The 27,432-nt window shown below is 44.5% G+C and overlaps 1 protein-coding gene across 3 annotated transcripts in view; it reads left to right on the top strand.

The window, feature by feature from the left end:
- Nucleotides 1-27,432, top strand: part of MAPK12 (mitogen-activated protein kinase 12) — a 96,986-nt gene that overhangs the window by 56,303 nt on the left and 13,251 nt on the right. For all 3 annotated transcript variants that reach the window (XM_033958439.1, XM_033958440.1, XM_033958438.1), the window contains exons 5-10: nt 308-337; nt 1,055-1,102; nt 6,957-7,071; nt 13,371-13,442; nt 15,046-15,125; nt 18,108-18,186. In XM_033958439.1, the coding sequence (XP_033814330.1) occupies nt 308-337; nt 1,055-1,102; nt 6,957-7,071; nt 13,371-13,442; nt 15,046-15,125; nt 18,108-18,186 (424 nt within the window). The remainder of the gene's footprint in view (nt 1-307; nt 338-1,054; nt 1,103-6,956; nt 7,072-13,370; nt 13,443-15,045; nt 15,126-18,107; nt 18,187-27,432) is intronic.

Here is a 27,432-nt window from a genome sequence, read left to right as displayed (position 1 = left end):
CCTGAATTTTAGATACATTTCAACTAGGTTGTTAGATTAGATTAATTTGTACTATTATACCTTAATTTTTTGGTCTCCATAGGAATTGCTTTCATATGGCTTCAAATTTATATTAAAGTAGATTACTTGGATGCTTGTTAGTTCTTTATGCATCTGTGGTTAATATGTATGTATCATTTGTACTGTAAAATTTCTTTTTGGTATTTTTATTTAATTAATGTTACATTTCATATGTCAAAATTCCAATAAAAAAATTTTAAAAATGAAACTTTTCATGATCATTAACAGTATTTTATTTGTTTTATAGTATATCCATTCTGCAGGTGTGATTCATAGGGTAAGTTGAGATCAATAGTTTCATAATCTAAATTATTGAAGTATATTACTGTGTTGTATTTGCATGTTACACACTGGTGCTCATTTCCATAGACTTACAAAGTTACATAGGACTTCAAAGTGTATTGAAAGGAAGACAGTTATGAGAGACAAATTACATAGGAAAGGATACAAAACAGGAAGTGATGAGTAAACATGGCCTTGCTCTTACCCTCTTAGAGTTTATGATGCTTGCATTATGTTTATTAAGGTACTTATATAATGCCCTTTGCGATACCATCAAGGTGGTTATTTTACATTCAGGTGCTCTGAGTATTTTCCCTATCTGTCCTTGCAGGCTCAGATCTACCTGTGGTACCTGGGGCAACGGAGGATTAAGTGACTTGCCCAGGGTCATAGGGAGCAACACGGGAAATGAACTCACAACCTCAGGGTGCTGAAGCAGTGGTTCTAACCACTACATTGCTCCTCCTTACAGGAGATCACCCATGACCTCCACCTGTGAATTATAGGCTTACACTGGTGTTACGTTGCCGAGTTACTCAAGGCTAAATCCCAGTGTAAGAAAGAGTGTTACCTCCCCAGTAGGAGCCTATCTGCTGCACACATTCACCAAATTTCTGAATCCCTCAAGTCATTCTCACCTAAGCCAGCCACTATGACTGTACTTTTTGATTCTTCTATGGAAATGTTCTCCTTAATTTTAATCTCTTTACAGGACCTAAAACCTGGAAATCTAGCTGTTAATGAAGACTGTGAATTAAAGGTAAGTGACTTTTGTGCATTGACCCCCCAAATTCTGTGTATGGTGCAAATTGGTGCACACAGCTTAATTGATTAATTGGCCTAATTGGTGCTAATAATTGGCAAGTAACAGCTCATAATTGATGCTAATTGGTAATAATTAAAAGTTACAAGCACAGCTTGGAAAGTGTGATTCTATAAAAAGTATGCACCAGTTCTAGTGCACGCACTTGAAAAGGGGGCATGGCCAGGGGCGGATCGTGGACATTTCTAAAAGTTATGTGCATTGTTATAGAATATGTCCAATTGATGCACAACTTAGGTGCTGGCATTTAGGTCTGGTTTAAGCTAACCTAAATGGGTGAACCTAAAAGTAACCTACCTGGGGAGCTGGTTGCGGGGGCTGAAGTCACGGGTCGGAGGTAGGTACGACATGTGAGACAGACAGCTGATTCCTCCTGGTGGCGGCCGCAGTGGTCATCCATGCTGTTTGCCAGCTGCTAGGAGGAGGAAGTGAGGAGTCGGCGACACGTCCCTTCCTCAAGTCCTAGTCCCGCTAAACTAGCAGGCAATAATGAAGACAGAAGTTGCGGAGCTTTCCCTCTTGCCTATGTTGCTATAGGCTTTGCCAGTCTTGATCCCACCCCCTCCCACCCGGCTGAAGTTACTTCCTGTTGTTGATGAGTGGGATCAAGACAGGAAGAGCCTATAGCGACGTAGGCATGAGGGAAGGCCCCGTTTAATGGGACCTGAGCTGAAGGCAGGGCTGATAGCAGATGAGTGTTGGAAGAGACAAATGGTAAAAAGTGATGGGGAAAGATGGTGGTGGAGAGAGAGAGAGAGCTGAGGTGTTGGAGGAAAGAGGGAAGATGATATGCTGTATGGAGGGGGCAAGAGAGGAGATACTGGTTAGAAGAATGAAAACAGAGGGGAAAAGAGAAAGAAGAAAAGATGCTGGAAGGAGGGAGAGGGAGAGTTAGCAAAAAGAAAACTACAGAACAGGATAAGGGAGATAGAAAGCTGTAAGTAGAAGCAGATAGAGATGCAGAAAAATAAATGGAGGAAAACTGAAAGGAAAACGTTAAAGTTTGAGATGGATGTAGGAGAGGACAGGAAGGGGAGAAGTAGCAGATAGACCGAAGACCCTGGAAAGAAAATTAAGAAAAGACAGAAGAAAGCAGAAACTGGAATCTGGGATAAATATGACTAAAATGGCTAGACAACAAAGGTAGAAAATTTTATGAACAGAAAATGCCGTTTTACAGTAAATTCACACTACTTTCTTTTTATTTTCCAAAGTGTAGAGTGCTGTTTCTGTCTCTTTCTTTGGTGTTGCACTGCATACAGCGCATGGCTTAATTTTTGTTTACATGTATTTGAGTTTTTGGCTGCTTGTTGTTGCGTTTTCCTATGTAAAGGTCTTGTTGTGAATATGTTAGCTTTGGGATATATGCATCACAGATTTTTTTTAATTATTATGTTTAGTGACTTACAAGACAGCTGATAGGGAGGAAGCAGTCTTTATAGACTGGCTTACCATGACAACAAAAAGTGAAAGTGGATAAATCAGTCATAGTCACAAACTTGCTCCACTCGTAAGGCTGAGAGTATTAACTCAATGGAAGAAAAAGCCTCCACAAAAGTTTTTTATGCCGATGATGTGGATGGAGGAGGCTTGAGCATTTATGCCCTGCCAGAACAAACCTGAGGCTTTTTCTTCCGTTGAGTTAATACCCTCAGCCTTACGAATGGAGCAAGTTTGTGACTATTACCATGACAACACAAATTTCTATTTTCGATTAATATTCGAGTCAACTTCCCTCCCCTTTTGGGGGGGAACGGATACCTTGGTTTTATGTTGGGATCGGTTTATATTCGAGTATATACAGTAACTTGGCATTGATTAAAGGGAATATGGCATTGCAGAAAAGGATGGAAATCTTTGAGAATTTTACGCTGTAATAATTCATAATTTTTCAATTTTGCTTTTGGTAAAAAAAATCTACTTTTGAAATATTTAAGGATTGTGTGTTGAGTGCATGTTAAATAATATTTCAGTAGCCTGGTAATTATTGTAAAATAAATACAGGACACAGAAAGAAGCAGCAAGCTTAAAGTCATGTTTTGTACCATGTTAGTGGAATCTGCTACTGCACTGAGGAAAGCCTAGCCTTCTATAACAGATACCATGTTTCCCCAAGAATAATACAAGATCTTATATTAATTTATGTTCCAAAAAACGCATTAGGGCTTATTTTCAGGGAATGTCTTTTTTATCATGCACAACAATCATCTATCTCTCTTTTCCACTCCTCCACCCCAATTCTTCCTCTTTCCTTTCTATCCCCCCCCCAACCCCCCCCACCCTATGTACAGCATCTTTCCTCACCTCTCACCCATCCCCTTGTGCAGCAGCTTCAGAGGCCTCCAAAACCAGCGTCAGCACTCTGAATGGGCTACTTCGCAGTCCTCCCTGCCGGGGCTGGGTTTTCCCTCTGCAGCATCTTTCTATCCCTCCCTCCCATCCCTCTCTGCAGCAGAACCCCACTGACCCTCCCACCGTGAGTCTGACATACCTGCAATCCAAAATCCTCCAAAACAGCAGCGGTGGCAGCACTCTGAACGGGCTGCTTCACTGCCTTCCCAGCCGGAGCCTTCTCTCTGCCACTTGGCTTCCTCTGCTGCGTCACTGATATCATCGGCGGGGAAGGCAACGAAGCAGCCCATTCAGAGCACTGCCGCCACTGCTGTTTTGCATTCTTTTGGAGTGGAGGTATGTCAGGCTCACGGTGGGAGGGTCGGTGGGGTTCCACTGCACAGAGGGGAGGGAGGGATAGAAAGATGCTGCAGAGGAATGGTCCAGCCCCGGCGGGTTAGGCTGCAAACCAGCCCGTTCACAGCATTGCTACTTTTTTTGGAAGCCTCGAGAGCTGCTGCACAATGGGATGGGTGAAAGGCAAGGAAAGATGCTGCACATGTGTTTGGGGGGGGGGAGAAAGGAAAGAGGAAGAATTGCAATGGAGGAGAGGAAGGGAGAGATGATTGGCAAATAAGACAGCACTAATGTCAGGGAATAAGTCGGGGGAGTGTCGGGGTGGTTTGGGGGGTCGATCTTAACTAGGGCTTAATTTGGGGGTAGGGCTTATATTAGGAGCATCTTTAAAAATCATGCTAGGGCTTATTTTCGGGATAGGTCTTATTTTCGGGGAAACACGGTAGTAGAATTTTGAATTGTGACTCAAGCTCAGGATTCTTCCTTGTTTTCATGGGGAAATTTAAGATACAAGAGACCAATTGGTTGCAATGGGCAGAGTTCCCTAGACCAGCGGTTCCCAACCCTGTCCTGGAGGACCACTAGGCCAATCGGGTTTTCAGGCTAGCCCTAATGAATATGCATGAGAGAGATTTGCATATAATGGAAGTGAGAGGCATGCAAATCTGCTCCATGCATATTCATTAGGGCTAGCCTGAAAACCCGATTGGCCTGGTGGTCCTCCAGGACAGGGTTGGGAACCACTGCCCTAGACAATCCTGATGTAATATCAAAACATTGGCCAACAAGAAATCCAGGTTTGTGTGAATAAAGTGATGATAATGCTATGTGCCCTTCAGTAAAATTAAATGTGCCCAGAATTCAGGAGCTCTGTACAGTGCAGGGGCATCCAGATCTTGCTTCATCTGACTATTTTCTGTTTCCAAACCTTAAATAGAGTTTGAAAGGATGACAATTTTCGAGTGATTCAGAGGTGATCGCAGCAGTGGAGCAGTATTCCAGTGACTCATTGGGCTTTACGTCATTTTCTTATGCCGATGACATTCAACTTCTTTACCCGTTTGACCCCGAAAAAGATGAAGAAATTAAAACAATTAATACCAAACTGGACACAGTAAAAAAACTGGCTTAGCCTCAATAAACTGTCATTAAATATACAGAAAATTCAAACTATGTTTTTTACTTGGAGAAAAGACATCACCCCAATTTCTTCATTTGTACTCAATAACACTCCAATTGAATCAGTATCTTCCTTAAAAATCTTAGGCGTAATCATTGACACTAATTTATCTTTTCACAATCACATTAGCCAAATTGTTAAATCCTGTTTCTACAAACTCCACTTGATACAATCCATCTCATCATTTTTAGAACCTAAATCTATCAATATTCTTATCCATTCTATGATCATTTCTAAACTAGATTACTGCAATTCTCTGTTATTTAACGTACCGCAAAAAGAAAAGAAGAGACTTCAAATAATTCAAAACACTGCAATAAAACTCATTCATAAAGCAAAAAAAATATGACCACGTAACACCGCTATTGATCAAGTCCCATTGGCTACCTATTAATCATCGAATTACTTTTAAAATAGCATTCTTAGTTTTCAAAGTATTATCATTTAACGAACCACAGTTCATATCTAGAATGATTACTCCACATCATTCACCTCGACCTCTCCGATCGTCATCACAAGATCTACTATCGGTTCCATCTTTAAAAATAGTGGGTACAAGGAGAAATGAAATGTTTTCTGTTTTAGCTCCTCAAACCTGGAACGCTCTGCCACTCTTTATCAGAAAAGAAAAAGATCTCATCTCTTTTAAAAAACTTTTAAAAACATTTTTATTTAATGATGCTTTTACTAACTAATCATTCAAGCCAATGTTCACTTTTATAAATTAATTTTTTATTTTTTTTTCTTCTCCCCCCTTCCTTGTGTTTTTACCCTTTTTATGTTTTTCCAGACCGAGATAATTGTAAATTTCTTTCCTTTTCCCCTTTTGTATCTTGTTTGTTACTAAACCTCATATATAAAGAAATCTTATAAATTTCCAGACTTTTTTACATGTGTTTTGATAATATTTGTTTTCTAAATTGCTGTTTTAAAAATTGTTTTAAGATTGTTTATTTCCCCATAAGCTGTTTTTAAATTGTTCATAGCTTAGAATATTTTATATAGGCGATTTATCAAATAAACTTGAACTTGACTAGATATGAGAATATTTTTTGGAAGGGTTACAGAAATTTCAGACACAATGTATCAAGTGTGTTGAACTTATAAATTATTCTGCAAATTGACCCCTAAGTTTCATGGTTCCACATCATTCCCTTCTTGGTTGGGCTGAGAATTTTCAGCACCCCTCATAGCAAGTTGATTTTAGGAGGGGTTTAAGCATTTTTTTTCTCAGTTTCCTTCCCTCTCCACCCCCACTGCCGCTGTTGCTACAACCCTCCTTCCCCCTCGATCATACCTTTGCTGGTGGGGATTCTCAAGCCCCGCCAGCCAAATTTCCCTACCAGAACCCTACCCACACTATCTGAGCAGCAGAAGTTGGCAGGCTGCTTTGGCCACTGACGCCAGCACTTCTGTGCATGCTCAGTTCAAATCCATCAACTGAGCATGTGTGGAAGTGCTGCATCAGCCACCAGAGCACCCTGCCAACTTTCTGCTGTTCAGGTTATGCAGGTTGGGCTCCAGCAGGGAAAGTCTTTCACTGGTGGGGCTTGAGAACCCCCACCACAGTATTAGAGGGGAGCCTGAGCCCCATATGGCTATACCACTAGTACTCGGCATGTTCGTATTGGATGTTTTATCAATATAATGGTCTGCTATGTTGTTCCAGTCTATTGCCAATCCATCTATATGTAACCTCAAGACTGTCTCTCCTGAATCTTCATTGTTATCCTGAAGTTTTTTTAATCAGTTGTATCTATCTTCCATGGTTCAAGTCTTAATAATTTTAAATGTAAAACCACATATTAAGCATATTTCAGATGACTGCAGGGATTAAATAGTTGCTAGCCTGAAACAGTGTTGTTCAACTAATGATTTCTTTTGTAAAGCTCATTAACTACTGTTACTTGCTTTTCATTACAGATCTTGGATTTTGGGTTGGCAAGACACACTGACAGTGAAATGACAGGTTATGTGGTCACCAGATGGTACCGAGCTCCTGAGGTCATCCTTAATTGGATGCATTATAGTCAGACAGGTAATGCACACACTCCAGCAGTCACAGCAGTATAGATTTGCTGACTGTGATGAATCACTTCAAACACACACATGGTAAAGTTATAGAAAACAATGTAAACAAAACTGTGATCACATTGGAGCAAAACGAAGACCTTTTGATAGCAAAATTCTGTTCTTTCAGAATTCTTTTGTGGCTACCTACTACTCAGCATTGATATGGAAAAGACCAGGTTTTAATTCCCAACACTGACTTAGGATCCTTATACTGGATGGGATGGACAGTGCTGTGAGAGAAGGGTAGGAGTCCGTCATTGATTTTCGATTTGAAGAAATCGAATCATATTACATCTTACTATAAAGAGCTCCATTGACTCCCATTCAAAGCCCGTGTGCTGTTCAAATTGGGGACACTTTGTTATAAAGTCTTATATGGTCAGGCACCTGAATACCTAGCAGAACTATTCACCTTGTTCAAAGCAAATCACCCACTACGTATTACCTATTTGTTTTTCCTCTGGTTCAAGACTGCACTCATAAAAAGTTCCAACAGCACTTTCTTGCTTACCAGGTGGCGAGCTGGGATAGTGAACTATGTTCTTTATTCATAAGGTCTTGTTCTTACATTCATTTCAGAAAGTTAATAAAATCAATATTATTCACAAGATTTCTAGAGAATTTTAAAAGGTTAATGTCTAATCTGTAGATCGCTGGGATTATCCAGTATTTTTACTTTTTGTGAACCGTGTTGATCCGAGAGGTTTTGCGGTCTAGAAATGTAATGTAATTGCTCTATACCACCTCTTTCCCATCTGACAGCACTGGAAGCAGATGGAGGAGTAGTCTACTGGTTAGAGCACCAGGCTATCAACCTAGTTTAAGCCTAGTTCAAATCCCGCTTCTGCTCCTTGTGATTTTGGACAAAACCCTCCATTACCTCAAGTACAAACAGATTGTAAGCCCTCTAGGGAAAAGGAAATGCCTAGTGTATAGCTCGCCTTGAACAACCAGTGAAAAAATGTGAGCTAAATCCTAATAAATGTGAGAGTAGGTGTACTGCCCATTAGCTATAGTACCCCCCTTAGGAATGACCATGCCAGCTATTGGTCAGTGGTCCAATGAGAAGACTGTGGAAGATAGAAAAGTGAGTGAAAAGGAACTGAACAAGGAGCAGCAAGATATAGCTTGTTTCGAGATTCTTCCCAGGTAGGTGAAGGAGAGAACAAAGTAGGGATATGACTCGAAAGGGTCCAGAGAAGAGCGACTAAGATGGTTAAGGGGCTGGAGGAGTTGCCGTACAGTGAGAGATTAGAGAAACTGGGCCTCTTCTCCCTTGAGCAGAGGAGATTGAGAGGGGACATGATTGAAACATTCATAAGAACATAAGAATTGCCGCTGCTGGGTCAGCCCAGTGGTCCATCGTGCCCTGCCCTCCGTTCATACGGCAGCCCTCCAGGTCAAAGACTAGTGCTCTAAATGAGTACAGCCTCACCTGCGTTCGTTCCAATTTAGCAGGAACTTGCCCAACTTTGTCTTGAATCCCTAGAGGGTGTTTTCCCCTATAACAGACTCCGGAAGAGCGTTCCAGTTTTCTACCACTCTCTGGGTGAAGAAGAACTTCCTTACGTTTGTACGGAATCTATCCCCTTTCAACTTTAGAGAATGCCCACTCGTTCTCCCTACCTTGGAGAGGGTGAACAATCTGTTTTTATCTGCTAAGTCTATTCCCTTCAGTATTTTGAATGTTTTAATCATGTCCCCTCTCAGTCTCCTCTTTTCAAGGGCCCAGTTTCTCCAATCTCTCACTGTACGGCAACTCCTCCAGCCCCTTAACCATTTTAGTCGCTCTTCTATTGACCCTTTTGAGTAGTACCGTGTTCTTCTTCATGTATGGCAACCAGTACTGGACACAGTACTCCAGGTGAGGGCGCACCATGGCTCGGTACAGCGGCATGATAACCTTCTCCGATCTGTTCATGATCCCTTTCTTAATCATTCCTAGCATTCTGTTTGCCCTTTTCGCCGCCACGCATTGCACGGACGGCTTCATTGACTTGTCGATCAGAACTCCCAAGTCTCTATCCTGGGAGGTCTCTACAACTACCGCCCTGAACATCCTGTATTCGTGCATGAGATTTTTGTTACCGACATGCATCACTTTACACTTATCCACGTTGAACCTCATTTGCCATGTCGATGCCCATTTCTCGAGCTTGATTATGTCACGTTGCAGATCTTCGCAATCCCCCTGTGTCTTCACTATGAATTACTCAAGGTACTGAAGGAAATAGACTTAGTAGATAAGGACAGGTTGTTCATTCTCTCCAAGGTAGGGAGAACGAGAGGGCACTCTCTAAAACTGAAAGGGGATAGATTCCGTACGAACATAAGAAAATTCTTCTTCACTCAGAGAGTGGTAGAAAACTGGAACGCTCTTCCGGAGGCTGTCGTAGGGGAAAACACCCTCCAGGGATTCAAGACAAAGTTAGACAAGTTCCTGCTAAACCGGAATGTACGCAGGTAGGGCTAGTCTCAGTTAGGGCGCTGGTCTTTGACCAGAAGGCCACCGCGTGAGCGGACTGCTGGGCATGATGGACCACTGGTCTGACCCAGCAGCAGCAATTCTTATGCTACAGCTGAAGACTTGAAGTTGGTTACCCTGCTGCTATAGCATGAGTGAGAAGGATTAGGTGAAATATGCCTCTGTTTCAGTTATTTTCAGTAAAGATGTCTATTGGGAACAGCATTCACATCTGTAGAATGACTTGTGAGTAAAACAAGAATACATGCACACTATAGACCTTGAAGTGGTAAATCCCTTTCCCCCCATCAGAATCCATACTAGGTTTTGATTGAAGGAAAGGATGGAATACCTGTAGAGCAGTTCACTAGTTACCTTTACAGTGGCATAGTAAGGGGGGAGGGGCAGGTGGTCCACCCCAGGCGCGGACTTGCTGGTGCCACCGGCACCCCTCCTCCTCTCCACCCCCCCTTCTCACTACTTCCCCTTCCATGCGTGTGCCTCTTCCCTTCCCCCATACCATTTTTAACTTCAGTGTGAGCAGCCACCAACTTGTTGCCTGCATCAGCTTTGGTACTGACATCACTTCCAGGACCCGGCCCTCGGAAGTGACATCAGAGAGAGCTGCCAAAGTTGATGTGGGCAGCAAGTTGGCGGCTGATCATGCCAAAGTTAAAAAGGTATGGGAAAGGGGGGCACACCAGGGGGGGTGAAGAGGGCAGGGGAGGGGTGCCACCGCCTCAGGCGCTGCTCATAAGAACATAAGAAGTGCCATCTCCGGAACAGACCCTTGGTCCATCAAGTCTGGCGATCTGCACACGCGGAGGCCCTGCCAGGTGTGCCCTGGCATAGTATTGGTCCCCATATCACTCTAAGCTTCTCATAAGAGATGCGCATCTAGCTTACCCTTACCTATGTCACCTTAAGCCACTCTTAAGGAGGTGTATATCTAACTTACCCTTAAAGCCTAGAACGGTGAATTCCGCAATTACCTCTTCTGGGAGAGCATTCCAGGTTTCCACCACTCGTTGCGTGAAGCGGAACTTCCTGATATTTGTCCTGAACCTGTCCACCCTTAGCTTTAGCTCACCCTTGTTATGCCACTGTACCTTTACCCTATCGATTCATCTACAAACTTGTTCTTCTGGTATATAAAACTCATCTGTATTGTGAGCTGACTTCTCTCTCATCAGCTGACTCCATATATTAAGAACATAAGTCTTGGATCCTCATCTTGGAACTTGTTGATTGTGCCATTATTGCGTGAAATAGTCCATGAGTGCATCAGGAAGGCAGTTTTTTCAGTCCAAGGCCCAGAACACTGGAATCGACTCCCAGAGACCTTGCGCTTGCAGATGTCTCTGCAAGCATTCAAATCTAGATAAAAACTTTTTTGTTCTGGGACACTTATCTGATGCCTTACTTTCGTGTTGCCCTCCATCCAATTTTGAATTATAGTTCCCCCTCCATTATTTTTTTTTTAATCATGCCTTCTCCTCTTACCTTTTCTATTCTTCATCTGATATGTTTATTAAAATCTTTATATACAGTACTCCCCCGATATACGCAGGGGTTCCGTTCCAGGAACCCCCGCAAATATCGAAAAATTGCGAATACAGGATGACGAGGAGCTGGAGGATGCTCCCTGCCTGGTGCCGCCGCCCTGAGGCTCCCGGACACGTACTCGGAGCGCTTCGGCTTGATCCCGGACGGGCTGGATTCTGTCACTCCGGGCTTCCCTTCGGATCCAGAGCACTCGCCGGTCATCGCTTATCTGCCGGTGCCCGAGAGTGACCCCCTGCAGGCCACCCGCCTGCCCACGCTCTACGTGCAGCTACATGGGGAAAGCGCCTGTCAGCTGGAGCTGGCTGGAGCCGCACGAGCGGCTGCTGCAGATCCAGAATGACTACCTGCTGCAGCTGGGCTTCAGGGATGCGGCTGGGTGCAGAAGGAGAGCATGGAGACCGAAATCAGCTGCCTCATCCGTTTCTATGCTGGTAAGGCTTAAGGAGTGGTGCTTTTTTTTTTTTTTTGCATTGCTTATTAGTTTCAATGTATGGTGCTATCACCCTGAACCTGATTTAGGTGGTTTTTCGCCTGGGGAGGCAGGATAGGGCAGCTGAAGTGTCGGCGAATAAAGAAATCACTCAAAGTATGACACGCTTTGACACGCAGCTCCTGATTGGTGAAGCCCGACTTTAGCACAGGAAGTCTGGGTCGGAGAATACCGCGAATGACTGGGACCGCGAACCGCGAATGACCGGGGGAACACTGTACTGCATATACAGTCAAAAAGGATCAAAACTGTTTACAATATAATACAATATAATAAAATATTACAATAGAATAAAATGATATTGGGACTAAATTTAAAAAAATGCAGGTTTCGATAGCGGTTTTAGTGCGCGCTAATTTGCCGTGCACGCTAGACGCTAATGCTAGTATTGAGCTGGCGTTAGTTCTAGCCGCGTAGTGCAGGTTTAGCGCACACAGCAATTCTGCACACGCTAAAAACGCTATCGCAGCTTAGTAAAAGGAGCCCTTAGAAGGCCAAATCCCATTCTTACAGCAGAATCAGTAGCTATGGCAGTACCAAAGGCTCTTTTACTAAAGGGCATCTCCCAACCAAAACCTTCTTTTGAATGTGTACGATTCTTCATTATCGTAGTCATACCATCTGTGAAATTTTCATCAGAACTCAAGCATAATGATCAGAAATATGTGAACTTGGTAAAGGCTAATTTACCGGTAACAGTTTCACGGGACTCTCTGACTATGTGGGATATTCTGTGTGCAGTAACTGCAGTGCTTCCCCTCCTTGGATGTCTCCTAAGTGCTTACTTTCTTGAAGTTTAGAGTTGGTTTGGCACTAGTTTTTTCTACTCCAGCTTGCTTGGAGGACAAATGACATTCCCAGAGCTGCTCGGGCGGAGCCATTTTTAGCAAGAGGTTTTCAGCACATAGCTCACCATTGCTTTGACCTCTTCCCACTGGAACAACTCATCCTTCATCCCCTCCACATTCCTCATCCACTCATAGGCCTCACTAACCTCATGGATCCAATCCAATCCATGGCCGGGCGCCCGATTTGCAATGCGTCCTCATGCAAATTATGCCGATCGGAGGTACATCCCAAACTGACCACCTGCTCCAGCTTTAGCCAGTCAAATTTCCCGCTCCCCCTCCCCTCCCACGGGTCCAGTATCCTCTCTCCCTTCCCTCCATATTCCAGCTCTCTCCCCCCCCCCAGGTCCATCAGTGGCAGAGGTAGAATGCAGTAACCCCTCCACCCACATGGATACAGTGGCATCAGTGGAAGTGCCCACCCCCTCCCTCCCCTCAGGTCTGATGGCAGCAGCAGAGAAAGTAGTGCAGCACAGTATAGCACCCCACCCCACTACCTTCTCAACCCTTGCCCACCACTGATCCTCACAGGCTTGCTCATGGGCTTTCCTTCTGCTGGAGTCCTTCCTTCTGATGTAACTTCCTGTTTCGCAGAAGTTTGCTCTCAGCTTTTTTCTGTGGCCCAGATGTGTTGATTGAGCAAACTTGTGCCTAATTATCTTCTTTATCTTTCTGTTCATTCTTGTCTTCACTTTAATCTCCTTTCTTCTGTCCTATTATTTGATGGCATTCCTTTCTAGTAGATTTTGATTAGTTGTACACCACTTTAGTATATTATGTTGCAATAAACCATAATAAACTGTAAACCATTTCTGTTCAAATCCTTGAAATGGCACTGCAAGTGAAAGGTAAATTGCTCCAGCAGGATATAATCAGTCTTTCTTTGTTCTTCACAGTTGATATATGGTCCGTTGGCTGCATCATGGCAGAAATGTTCACTGGACGGCCTCTCTTTAAAGGAAATGATCGTATCCTTTTCATCTTTGTACTTCTGTTCTTTGCACTAAGATACTGTATCTTAAGAAAACAACGATTGCAGCACTGACTGTGAAGATGTTGATGAGTTTCAAGGTGCATTGCTAGTCTTGCGTACGTTATCCAAAGCAAGACTTATGGCCAATGCTCCAAGGATTAGCTGGTTGCGTGCAAATGTTTTCTTACATGAGTGACAAGTTTTTAAAAATGTTTTTTTTGTGAGCAACAAATTCTAAAACCCAATAATTTTCCAGATTTGCAAGTATTTTTGTGAGTAAGAACAAAAGAATAGCCTTACTGGGTCAGACCAGTGGTCCATCAAGCCCAGTAGCCCGTTCTCACGGTGGCCGATCCAGGTCTTTTGTACCTGGCCAAAACCCAAGGAATAGCAACAGTCCATTATCTCAGGGTAAGCAAAATTCTAGAACCCCAAAGAGTGGCAAGATTCTAGAATCCCAAAATGTCACAACATTCCATGCTACCAATCCAGGGCAAGCAGTGGCCTCTCCCATGTCTTTCTCAATAACAGATTGTGGACTTTTCCTCCAGGAAATTGTCCAAACCTTTCTTAAAACCAACTATGTCATCCGCTCTTACCACAACCTCTGGCAATGTGTTTCAGAGCTTAACTATTGTCCGAGTGAAAAAATATTTCCTCCTATTGGTTTTAAAAGTATTTCCCTAAAAGATCAGCTGATAAAGACATGCACAGTCCACTCAACAAGGTGGCCAGAGCTGTACTTACCACCCTGTGCAGGCTACGCTCCTTTCTGACTACACACTGGCATCCCAACCAGGGTAGTTTATTTATTTATTTGATTTTTTAGCTTGTCCTTCCAAAGGATCTCCGAATGGGTTACAAATCAGGTACTCAAGCATTTTCCCTATCTCTCCCAGCAGACTCACAGTCCATCTAATCTGTAAGGGGGGCAGTGGAGGATTACGTGACTTGCCCAGGGTCACAAGGAGCAGTTCAGGGTTTGAACTCAAAACCTCAGGGTATTGAAGCTGTAGCTGTCACTACACCACATGCCACTTCAAAATTGTGTTTTTTTAATTGCTAAGGACAAGCAGCAAGGGGAGTCTGACAGCACTTGCCCGTCCCTCACTATTGGAAATGTGATAGTGTGCAACATCATACACACACACACACACCCCGCTTGCTGGCTGGACAGTAGGTGGAGGAATATTACCTAGCTTTGAGGGAACTATGCTTATAAACAGTAGATTTAGAGTCTAAGGCAGGAGTGTCAAAGTCCCTCCTCAAAGGCCACAATCCAGTCAGGTTTTCAGGATTTCCCCAATGAATATGCATGAGATCTATTTGCATGCACTGCTTTCATTGTATGCTAATAGATCTCATGCATATTCATTGGGGAAATCCTGAAAACCCGACTGGATTGCGGCCCTCGAGGAGGGACTTTGACCTCCCTGGTCTAAGGTGATTCCCCTTGTTTTCTTTCAAAGAGATATGAGTCTGTTAGCATGAGAATTGTGCTTTATTGACCACTGAGACATAGCACAGCAGGAGCAAAAGAGTCTGCTGTTCTTCTTGCTTCTGAGATCTGACATTTGATTCTTAAACTGCGCCTTCAGATCTGGACCAGCTAACAGAAATAATGAAGGTGACTGGCACACCAACTCAGGATTTTATTCAGAAGTTGCAGAGTCCAGATGTAAGTATAGATGTTTGTTTATAGAAATGAAAGGGAACATTGAAATCAACACCAATCAATATTCAACTGGTGGAGGTCAGGGTTTTGGCTGGTTTTTTGTTTTTGTTTTTTTTTAATGTTGGCCATCGCTGGCTAAATTAGGCCGATATGTGAAGGGACACCATTCTGAAACAGGGCAAGGTCAGCACACTGATTTCTAAAGCCCCTGTGAATGAATACTGAATCTTTCCCTCTCTCCCCCTTGCCTGTCACAAATTAACCCTTATCTTAATTTAACTAGTCCTTATTTGAGAAGGACATCAGTTGACAGGCCTTGGATAGTGCAGAGACTCAGGTGCAGAGACTCAGGTTTTGTCTACGTGTTAATCAGGCATTGCCTACGTGCAGAGTTGAGGGTGACACGATGTAAATGCATGTGACTTTGTATCCAATCATTAGACATGTAATCGAGGGAGTTACTATGACGTCATTAGCATAGAAGCATAATAAAATGGGTTCGGAGCTAGCCACTGGCAACGCCTCCTTCCCGACTTGTATCCTGTGTGTGTGTGTTCGCTGTGTTCCATTCCTACAGATATGCAATGCCGGGGCAAGTCCGCATACTGGCATTGAATATCAGGGGCATTCAGAGTGAGGATGTTCAGTGGCGTAGTAAGGGTGAGAAGCCCCCCTCCCCCCGTGTCATGCCCGCTCCCCCCTTCCCTCTCCACGTACCTTTTTAACTTCTCCGGCACGAGCAGCACGCCCACGTTGGAGTCAGCTCGCCCTTTGACGTCATTTCCTAGGCGTGGGACCTGGAAGTGATGTCAGAGAGAGTCCCAATGCCAGTGCGGACAGCAACCTCGCGTAGGGGAAGTATAAAAGGGTTGGGGAAGGCAAGGGACGTGCGCACGCAGCAAGGAGAGAAGCGGGGAGGGGGGGTGGAGAGGAGGAAGGGTGCTGTGCCCTTAGCAAAATGGTGCCCAGGGCGGACTGTCTCACTGCCCCCCCTTACTATGCCACTTACCATGAGTATATTGCTATCCCAGGTCCATTAGGAACTACAATTTAAGGCATGTACTTGTGAGTTGGTTAAGAGCTCTTTTTTTTGTTTGTTTGTTTGTTTCGAGTTGTGATTGAGCAATTGAAATATCTGTCCGACAAAGTTTCAAGCATTGCTTCAATTGTTGGTTTTCTGTAGGTTGGATGCAACTCTTTATTGCATGGCCTTTCAGCTGCTTCCCTTGAGAGCTTTGCAGAAGGTTCAAATTTCAATGGTTAGATGAATCATAATTGTCAACAGTACATTTCCTCTTTATTAGATGAATTATTTTGACTCCTGATTGTGTTTAAGATCTGTTTGATGTATCACATTTTACTTAGGGCTCCTTTTACAAAGGTGCGCTAGCGGTTTTAGCACGCACGCTAGCCGCTACCGCCTCCTTTTAAGCAGGCAGTAGTTTTTCAGCTATCACGCCCTAATCTTGTGCGCGCGCTAAAAACGCTAGCGCATCTTCATAAAAGGAGCCCTTAGTGATGCTCCTAGTTTGTTTTACTGATTGTTTTATTTTACATTGAGGTAATCAACATAAGAATTGCCATCTCCGGATCAGACCCTGGGTTCATCAAGTCCGGTGATCTGTACATGCGGAGGCCCCGCCAGGTGTACCCTGGCATAGTTTTAATCCCCATATCACTGTATGCTTCTCAAGGGAGATGTGCATTAATTTACCCTTACCCGTATCACTTTATGCTACTCTTAAGGAGATGTGCATCTAGTTTACCCTTAAATCCTAGAACAGTGGATTCTGCAATTACTTCCTCTGGGAGAGTATTCCAGGTGTCCACCACTTGCTGCATGAAACAGAACTTCCTGCTATTCATCCTGGACCTGTCCCCCCCTCAGTTTCAGTCTATGTCCTCTTGTCCGTGTCACATTGGACATTGTAAATAACTGCTTTCCCTGCTCCATTTTGTCGAATCCTTTCAGTATTTTGAAAGTCTCGATCAAATCCCCTCGCAGTCTCCTCTTCTCAAAGGAGAACAACTCCAGTCTCCTAAGTCGTTCCTCGTAGTCCAGCTTCTCCATACCTTTCACTAGCTTCGTTGCTTTTCTCTGCACCCTCATGTGCTTAGATCTACAGATTTGAATGTGGTTTGGGTTTCTCCTGTTAAAGCTAGCTTGATAATTACTTGGTGGATATTATCTTTCTCAGTAGCAGGTGCTGAGGTTTCAGAAGAGATACCGTATGAAGAGTTTTGTATTCTCAATTTTTGAGTGGACTTTTAGAAGCAGAGTAAATTTATTGTTATTAGTAGGCACTTCCCCCTCCGTATTCGCGAATTCTGTATCTACAGATTCGCTTATTCGTGGTTTTAAATCAAAAAATATATTTTCATTTTTCAGGCTATTTTAAGCCCTGTAAGCCCCCCCACACACACACACACTTAAGCCTTACCTGGTGGTCTAGCGGGTTTTTGGGGCAGGAGCAATCTTCCCACGCTCCTGCCCCGTGCAGATCGCTCACAGGAAATGGCTCGAGAGACTAAGGGAGCTCAAGGCAGCCATTTCCTGAGAGTGATCTGCACGGGGCAGGAGCGTGGGAAGATCACTCCTGCCCTGAAAACCCACTAGACCACCAGGTAAGGCTTAAGGGGGGGCTTTCAGGGCTTAAAATAACCAGGGGAAGCAGGGTTTTGGGGTAGAACTGGCCCAAATATTATTTGCGTTTTTTTTATATTTGCGGGCCGGCTCTGCCCCTAACCCCCGCGAATATGGAGGGGGAAGTGTATTAGATTTTTTAATTCATTTTTTTTTTGGGGGGGAGGTATTTTTAGAATTTTTTATAATGTTTTTAAAGACTTTTTATGTCTGTGTTGTCCTCTGCCAAGATTAACTGTGATTACATTATGCAGAATACAAATGATGATTGATAAATACATTTTTAAATCAAATATTTTCATTGTTACTGGATTAATCTATTTTACTTGTTTTATTTTTAGGCAAAAAATTATATCAAAAGCCTCCCAAAAGTGCAGAAAAAAGACTTTGCTGCAGTCCTCAGATATGCAAATCCTTTGGGTAAGCATAATTTTAGCCCAGCATTCAGGTAGGAAAACCGGCCTTAAAAAATTGTCATGTTTGTGTGCCAGTCTGTCTGATCCCCCCTGGAAATGTTTCCCCATCTCCCTAGTAGCTTTTGAACCATTTATCCAGTCATTCAAATTTCTGCCACAGATGCTCAAGAACCCACAACCCCAGCTCAGACTTGTCATATGCTGTGATCCAGGGAATATAGAATTCCAGTTTCTTTTCCTTTCCTATAGGGCAGGGGTAGGCAATTCCAGTCCTCGAGAGCCGGAGCCAGGTCAGGTTTTCAGGATATCCACAATAAATATGCATGAGATAGATTTGCATCTCAAGGAGGCAGTGCATGCAAATCCATCCCATACATATTCATTGTGGATATCCTGAAACCCTGACCTGGCTCCGGCTCTTGAGGACCGGAATTGCCTACCCCTGTTATAGGGAAACAAGCCAGTTTAATTCAGCTGTCTCTCCCCTTGATTAGTGGCTGTAGTTCCCTGATCACAAAAATATAACAACCAAGAGAAGCTGAAATCTCAGGGAAGTCAGAATACATTGTGCTCTCATTGAATATTTTTAAAGTTGTCCTTTCATAGGTTGACCTAAGCATTTTAAAAGGTTAATAGCCATGATCATTTGCAAATGTCTGTCTCGGAGAATGGAATGAAGCATCTTGTCATTTTTTTTTCTCCTTTCATTTTATTTTCTTATTATTTGATCCAGCTGTTTCTCCCTTTTTAGTCTCAAGCTCAGTCAGACCCAGCCTGTATTGGGCTACAGCACCACCAAGTGGTCCACCAGGTGGTCAGAAAGTGATTTGAAGCCCCCATGCAATGTAGTGAGAATATTGATGGCAAGGAAAATCGTACAGCAATTTAATGACTTTAATAACATGTTTAATCTGGAACAATATCACAGAAATGTAGCTATGAGGGGTGTTCAATAATTTATCTACCTGAGTATGACAGAAAGTAGCAAATAAGTTGAAACAAGTCTATGCATGTTGTGACATGTCTCAAGGTTACTCAAGCACAGTTGCGGCTCAGTGCGAGTCTAAACATTCCAAGAGACGGGATGTCAGGAGAGTCCTCGTGCAAATCAACTAAGAAACTGCTAGATTTGGAGCACAGTTCAGTGATAAAATTTCTCACAAGAGAAGGGAAGAAGCTAAAGGAAACCCATGAATGCATGACTGTACTTTATGGTGAGTCTGCCCCATCATCCTATAAAGTAAAATTTTGAAGCAAGCAGTTTTAAGTGCATTAGAGAGTCCATTGAAGCTGACCCTCACATTGGACAAGAAAGTTGAGGATTTAATTTTGTCAGACAGATGAATTAAGGTTTCCTGAATAGCTGAAGAAATGGACATCTCGGCAGATAGAGTTTGGAAAATAATTCATGCAAAGTTGGGCATGTCATGGTTAGTGCAAAATGGGTTCCAAGAATGGTGACGCCATGTCAGAAGGCCATGAGGATCCAGTGCTGTCAGGTGATTGGAGATGAGCCATGGGTCTATCACAGAGATCCCGAGTCCAAAATGGAGTCAATGCAGTGGAAGCACAAGTCATCCCCCACCCCAAAAAAGTTCAAGAAATAAAAATCTGCAGGCAAAGTCATGGCAGCTGTCTTCTGGGATGATAAAGGACTTTTGCTTCTGGAATTCATGCCACACAAGACAGTCATTACTGGGGAGAGTTATGCCAACACAATGATTGCTTTGTGGGAGTCAATCAAGGAGAAAAGACAAAGAAAATCCACAGCAGGCGTGATGCTTCTTCACGACAATGTGACTGTGCATGTCACGACAATCACAGACTGCCCTCAGAATATGGATTTCAGCGGTTGAACCATCCACCCTACAGTCGCAACCTGGCTCCCTTGGATTATTTCCTATTCTGAGTTTTGAACAAATCTCTCCATGGACTGCGGTTTTCAAGTGATGAAGATGTCAAGGAAGCTGTGACGTCCTGTTCTGAAGGTCAAACGGAAGAATTATTTTCAAAGGGGTTAAAGTCATTGCAGGAAAAGTGGATGACATGTATGTAACTATCAGGGGACTATATTGAACAATAAAAACTTTTTGAAAACTCTTCTTTCCTACTGAGATAGATAAATTATTGATCACCCCACATAAGTTTTTATTGCTTTCTTAAAGCTCAGGAGCCCTTCGAGAGGTCTGATATGTAGAGGTAGTTGATGCCAGTAGTTTGGTAAGAAATGGGAGTAGGATTGGCATCTGGAGTTGGAGGGCTCAGCCAGGAGATAAGAACATAAGAACAAAAGAATAGCCTTACTGGGTCAGACCAATGGTCCATCAAGCCCAGTAGCCCGCTCTCACGGTGGCCAATCCAGGTCCCTAATACCTGGCCAAAACCTAAGGAGTAGCAACATTCCAAGGCAAGCAGGGCCTGCAGTGGCTTCCCCCCTGTCTTTCTCAATAACAGACTATGGACTTTTCCTCCAGGAACTTGTCCACACCTTTCTTAAAACCAGCTATGCTATCCGCTCTTACCATAACCTCTGGCAATGCGTTCCAGAGCTTAACTATTCTCTGAGTGAAGAAAGATTTCCTCCAATTGGTTTTAACTGTAACTTCGAGTGTCCCCTAGTCTTTGTAATTTTGGACGGAGTGAAAAATTGATCCACTTGTACCTGTTCTACTCCACTCAGGATTTTGTAGACTTCAATCATATCTCCCCTCAGCCGTCCCTTTTCCAAGCTGAAGAGCCCTAACTGTTTTAGTCTTTCCTCATACGAGAGGAATTCCATCCCCTTTATCATCTTGGTTGCTCCTCTTTGAACCTTTTCTAGCACCGCTATATCTTTCTTGAGATAAGGAGACTAGAATTGAACACAGTACTCCAGATGAGGTCGCACCATAGATTGATACAGGGGCATTATAATATTCTTAGTCTTGTTAACCATCCCTTTTTTAAAAATAATTCCTAGGATCCTGTTTGCTTTTTTGGCCGCTGCCACACATTGGGCAGAAGTTTTTCCTCCTGGGAGCAGAGCGGGCTTGCCAGTCTGCAGCTGTATTTTACATGCTGGCTTCCATTTTCACTTTCACTTTCATTTACATACACTTTACAGTAGACTAGTATTCTAGGCTAGTATTCAGAAGATCTCTGTTAGGTGCCAGGAAACATTGTAACAATAGAGTAAATATTTTCTCCTGCTGAGCACCTAAATGTAGCAGCCTATTTTCACAGGATGCCTACTCGTATATTGAGATTGCTGAAAATTAGATGGGACCAGCACTGGACGCTTAGCTTAGGACAAGAATGCAGGAGTTTCTGCCTTGAGTGCCACAAACAGGCTTGGTTTTCAGGATATGCCCCTTATGAATGAATATGCATGACAGAAATCGGCAGGGATACTACCTCTACTCTATGCAAATTTATCTCATTAAGAATTCATTAGGGATATCCTGAACACTTGGCTTGTTTGACATACTGAAGACCTGAAGTCTTGTAAATTTTCTTTTTTTAACACTTCGACAACCTCAGCCATCTTTGGTTATTGGCCTCTTTGCCTTTACACTCCCTTCCATCTCAAATATTTGGATAATATACTCTTAACATGATTGAAAGTGTATGGAGCTTGCAAAATTTCCAAAGGTATTCTGTATCTCCAACACTTATTCGCCAAAGATGAAATGCAATTGGCCCTCCCCACCTTCCCAGACATTTTGTTTTAAGATACATGGATGGCAGGAGTACAAGTTGATGTATTTATTTTCCTGGTGATTGCATTCACCTCCAACTACTCCCCATACAATTCTCACCTGGTTTTCCTCCCTACTGTGCCCTCTACCTATTCACTCCCTCACTTTCCTCTCGCCATCTCCCAGTCACATCTCTCTCATTTTACAACCTCTCAGTCTTATCCCCAGCTCCCTCTTTCCTCACTCTTCCAACCCTCCCAACTCACACTCTATATTCACCTCCCTCCCCTTCTCTGCTGCTGAAGCTCTATCTGTCCTCACAGCCAGCATGGCCCATGAAGGAGGCACAGAGATGGGGACAACATTTGTCTGAAGCTAACAGAGTCTGAGGAGCACCATCAACCCTGCTTCATCAGCTGCCAGAGCCCTGAACTTCTGATTGGCTAGCAGAATCAGGGAACTCCCATTGAATCTGTTGATATTTTCCTCTGTTTTCTGTGTATGTCTTTTTTTTTACCTTTGCATAGTTTCAAAGCTTACACAAGCAACATTCCATGAACAGGAACATGAAAAATTAACATGGATAGCCACGGTGAGGCACCAAGGCAAAACTTACTATAAAGAATACCCATATACTACCTTGTTAAGGAATAAATTCAAGTATTTGGCTATCCTTCCTCTTCCTGATTAGATGCTGAAGATCTTCTTGGGCATCAATATTTCATTGCATTCTTTTTCTCAAGTTTCTCTCTAGCTGGCCTTTCATTTCTTACTGTCTGTATATATAAACCAAGAAAAATGGAAGTTGCTGCTTAGAACAAGAGATTCCTTAGTAGTAAACCAAAATAAAGTCTCATTTTGGGTAGGGGCTCCATATGGGAAATGAGGTGTCCAGATTGGGATATTCACACTGCGGTAAGTATTTGACAAAAGTAATTCAAATAAGGATATGGGGGAGCGTGAGAGGAATATTATAATTTATTTATCTATTTCTTTTCTTTCTTCTCTCTTTCTCTTCTTCCTTTTTTTCTCAATTAAGGTTTTTTGTTGTTGTTTTGCCTTTTCATTTTATGGTCTCTGTGTATTAGCATGGGGGTGATGGGGGAGGGTTTTCTTTCTTCAGCAGTGGGCTGTTGTTCCTGCTTTGTATATGGACCTGGAGTTGGGGATGTGCGAGTGGAAATGGGGGGGATTGGGTGTTGGGCATGTGTGCATAGTATAATGGTTCTGCTTCTTTGTACTTTCTTCTGTTGACTGTTCTTTGTTGGTTGGTTTTATTTCTGAAAATAAAATTTGATTACACATAAAATAAGTATATGCAAGCCAACAAATACGTACCGGCATGTACAACGGGAGCAATACCATATGTAGAGAAAAACAAGAGGCTTCGCTTGATATTTATAAGTGCCAGGAAGGAGTGGCCTAGTGATTAGAGCAACAGCCTCAGCATCCTGAGGTTGTGGGTTCAAATCCTGCACTACTCCTTGTGACCCTGGGCAAGTTGCTTAATCCTCCATAGCCCCAGGTACATTAGATAGATTGTGAGCCCACCAGGACAGATAGGGAAAAATGCTTGAGTACAGGCAGTCAACAGGTTAAAAACAAGTTACATTTTTAAAGTTGTTCTTAAGTCAGATTTGTGTGTAGCTCAGAACTTGTAGATTTTAAGATTTTTGCTGCTTACCTCTGCTCCCAGCTGACAAAAGGGCCAACTGTCCCTACCAATGTTCCCTCTAAGGTACAGCATGCACAACCACACACTGTTCTTAAAGTGGCCGTGCATCATTCTTGAATCTGCTACAGGAAAAGTGTAGGAGTCTATACCACTGCAAATACTGCTCAGTGAAATCAAATTAAGCTGCAACCCCGTTGTTAAGTATGCGTTGTACTTAAGTTGGGCGTCTGTACTTCGGGGACTGCCTGAATCTGATTGTAAACCACCTTGATAGGTGATATATAAATACCTAATAACCCCACACCCCTTTTACAAAACCACAAAAGCGTTTTTTAGCGCAGGCCAGTGCGCTGAATGCTCTGCTCCCGACATTCATAGAGTTCCTATGAGCATCGGGAGCAACGCAGCGCATTCAGTACGCCGGCCTGCGTTAAAAACTGCTTTCGCAGTTTTGTAAAAGGGGGGAAAATAAATAACAACAAAGGGCCTTTTTTTAAGCACCAGGAAGGCACCCGTTTTACCTTGTTTTATAAAGAAAAGGCATCTACTTATCTTCATAGAATACTAGTGTAATAGGTGAAAAAGGGGGGACGGGACTAAATCGCGCGAGACAACGGCGCGCCGACAACTGAGCGCTAGGTTGACGGCGCACTGAAGAAAAGCACTATTTTAAAGGGCTCCGACAGGGGTGGTGGGGGGGGAACCCCCCCACACTTTACTTAACAGACATTGCGCTGGTGTTGTGGGGGATTTGGGGGGTTGTAACCCCCCACATTATACTTAAAACTTAACTTTTTCCCTAAAAAACAGGCAAAAAGTTCGGTTTCAAGTATAATGAGGGTGGTTACAACCCCCCAAACCCCCCACAATGCCAGCGCGATGTCTGTTAAGTAAAATAGGGGGGGTTCCCCACCAACACCCCCCGTCGGAACCCTTTAAAATAGTGCTATTCTTCGGCGCGCCGTCAACCTTGCGCTCAGTTGTCGGCACGCCGTTGCCTCGCGCGATTTTGTCTATGAACCGAAAAAGGTGCCTATCGTTTAGGTGCAAACACTTACAGCAGCCGTTAAATAGGTATAAATGTTTGCACCTCGATTGTTAAAAAATGTGTGCTGATTATATACTACACTACAATCTCTGTGTGTAAATGTGCAACCCACCCATGTTCTGCCCACCCATATGAACGCCCATGCGAATGCCCACCTGCAAAGTACAGGCTCTCAAATATTGGTGTATACTTACAGAATAGCATTGAGCCAGAAACTGATCGTTAATGCATGCCAATGTCTACCACCCAGGTTATCTCCTGCACTGAACCCGTTTCTACATCATGCAGCTGTGGTGCAGTGGTTAACGCTACAGCCTCAGCACCCTGGGGTTGTGGGTTCAAACCAATGCTGCTCTTTGTGACCTTGGGCAAGTCCCTTAATCCCCCGATTGCTCCATTACATTAAATAGATTGTGAGCCCACTGGAATAGACAGGGAAAAATACTTGAGTGCCTGAATAAATTCTTGTAAACCATCCTGAGCTCTCCTGGGAGAATGGTACAGAAGAATAAATAAATAACCTGTGCACATTCCTGGTGTTAACCTCATCCTTCTGCTCATAATCGCTCCCTGCATCAGCCCCTATATGCTTAAATATCATTATTTACAAGTGTAGAATCTAATCTAATCTTTATTTTATATACCGAATCTACTCCCTAAGGAGCTCGACTCGGTTTACAGTTCGTTAAAAAATGAAACATAACAAGTAAAAACTGTGGATAAAAACAGAAATTGGTTAGATTAGATGGATGGAAAAAGTTAGAAAAAAGTAGGTTGAATTGCTTAAAATTACTATACGACAGCTAAAATCAAATTAACTATTGTGAAAACAACCAGGTTTTTAAACTTTTTTGAAATTGAAATAATTGATCTGCCAGTCTTAGAGAATCTGGAAGTCCATTCCAAATTCTCACCAATTTAAAAGTAAAAGATTTACTAAGCTTCCCAGTGCACAGTGGCGTACCTAGGGGGGGCGGGGGGGGCGGGCCGCCCCGGGTACCAGCCCTAAGGGGGTGTTCCCGGCCTTGCCGTTCAGTCCCCCGCCACCCCCGAAGGACCGCTCGCCCCACTGACCTTCCTGCACCACCTGTGAAGCAGCCCGCAGCAGGATCGCGAAGTCAGCGTCAGCATCCCTGCGCTGCTTCCTGCGCCGCGATCCCGCCCCTCCTCTGACGTCAGAGGAGGGGCGGGACCGTGGCGCAGGAAGCAACGCAGGGATCGCTGACGCTGACTTCGCGATCCTGCTGCGGCTGTTCATAGGTGGTGCGGGGAGGCCAGGGGGGCGAGCGGTCCTTCGGGGTGGGTCGGGGCATCAGGCCTTCAGGGTGGGGCAGGCGGGCAGGCAAGCAGGCTTTCAAGGGGGAGGGGGGTGACAGGCAGGCAGGCCTTCAAGGGGGGACAGGCCTTCGGGGGGGGGGTGCAGACCTTCAAGGGGTGCAGGCCTTCAAGGGGGGCAGGCAGGCCTTCAGGGGGGTGCAGGCCTTCGGGGGGGGTGTAGGCCTTTGGGGGGGGTGCAGACCTTCAAAGGGGTGCAGGCCTTCAAGGGGGGGAACAGGCCTTCAAGGGGGGAAAGGCAGGCAGGCCTTCAAGGGGGGAACAGGCCTACAAGGGGGGGGGACAGGCCTACAAGGGGGGGGACAGGCCTTCAAGGGGGGGTGCAGGCCTTCAAGGGGGGTGCAGGCCTTCAAGGGGGAGACAGGCCTTCAAGGGGGGGAAAGGCAGGCAGGCAGGCCTTAAAGGGGGGACAGGCTTACAAGGGGGGGACAGGCCTACAAGGGGGTGGGACAGGCCTTCAAGGGGGGGACAGGCCTTCGGGGGGGTGCAGACCTTCAAGGGAGTGCAGGCCTTCGGGGGGGGTGCAGTCCTTCAAGGGGGTGCAGGCCTTCAAGGGGGGGAAAGGCAGGCAGGCAGGCCTTCAAGGGGGGGACAGGCCTACAAGGGGCGGAGAAGCTACAAGGGGATGGTACAAGCCTTCAAGTGGGGGACAGGCCTTCGGGGGGGGGTGCAGACCTTCAAGGGAGGGCAGGCCTTCGAGGGGGGTGGTGCAGGCCTTCAAGGGGGTGCAGGCCTTCAAGGGGGGACAGGCCTTCAAGGGGGGAAAGGCAGGCAGGCAGGCCTTCAAGGGGGGACAGGCCTACAAGGGGGGGGAGAAGCTACAAGGGGGTGGGACAGGCCTTCAAGTGGGGGACAGGCCTTCGGGGGGGTGCAGGCCTTCGGGGGGTGCAGACCTTCAAGGGGGGGACAGGCAGGCAGGCCTTCAAGGGGGGGACAGGCCTACAAGGGGAAGGGACAGGCCTTCAAGGGGGGTGCAGGCCTTCAAGGTGGGACAGGCAGACCTTTAAGGGGGGACAGGCCTTTGGGGGGGGACCATGATTTAGAAGTACACGGAGGGAAGGGGGTGTTCAAAGAGACATGCATATGCCAAACTTTGGGGGGGGGAAGAAATAATGGGTCTGAAAATAGAGGAGAGGGAGAGAGATGATGGACCATGGGATTTAGGGAGAGAAGGAACAGAAAGGGAGAGAAATTGGACACAAGGGATGGTGTGGAGGAGGGATAGAGATACTGGATAGGAGGGTAATTAGGAAAAGAAACGGAGAGATGGTGGACTCTGGGATGGTGGGGAAGGAGGGAGAGATGCCGGATGAAAGGGTATTTAAGAAAAGGTGGATCTGTGGAGGGAGATGAAAAAAAGGAAAGATACCAGACTTCCTGGGAAGGGAAGGGAAATGGAAAGGGAGGACAGAGTTGGCAGATGGATGGTTAGCATGCAGAAAGAAGGAGACCCTGGCAAGCAAGTTATCAGAAGAAAACCAGAGCCTTGGACCAACAAGATTTGAAATATAACCA

Source organism: Geotrypetes seraphini, chromosome 9 (genome assembly GCF_902459505.1).
Source record: "Geotrypetes seraphini chromosome 9, aGeoSer1.1, whole genome shotgun sequence".
In the NCBI taxonomy this organism is placed as follows: domain Eukaryota; kingdom Metazoa; phylum Chordata; class Amphibia; order Gymnophiona; family Dermophiidae; genus Geotrypetes; species Geotrypetes seraphini.
This window is presented reverse-complemented; position numbering and strand designations above follow the sequence as displayed.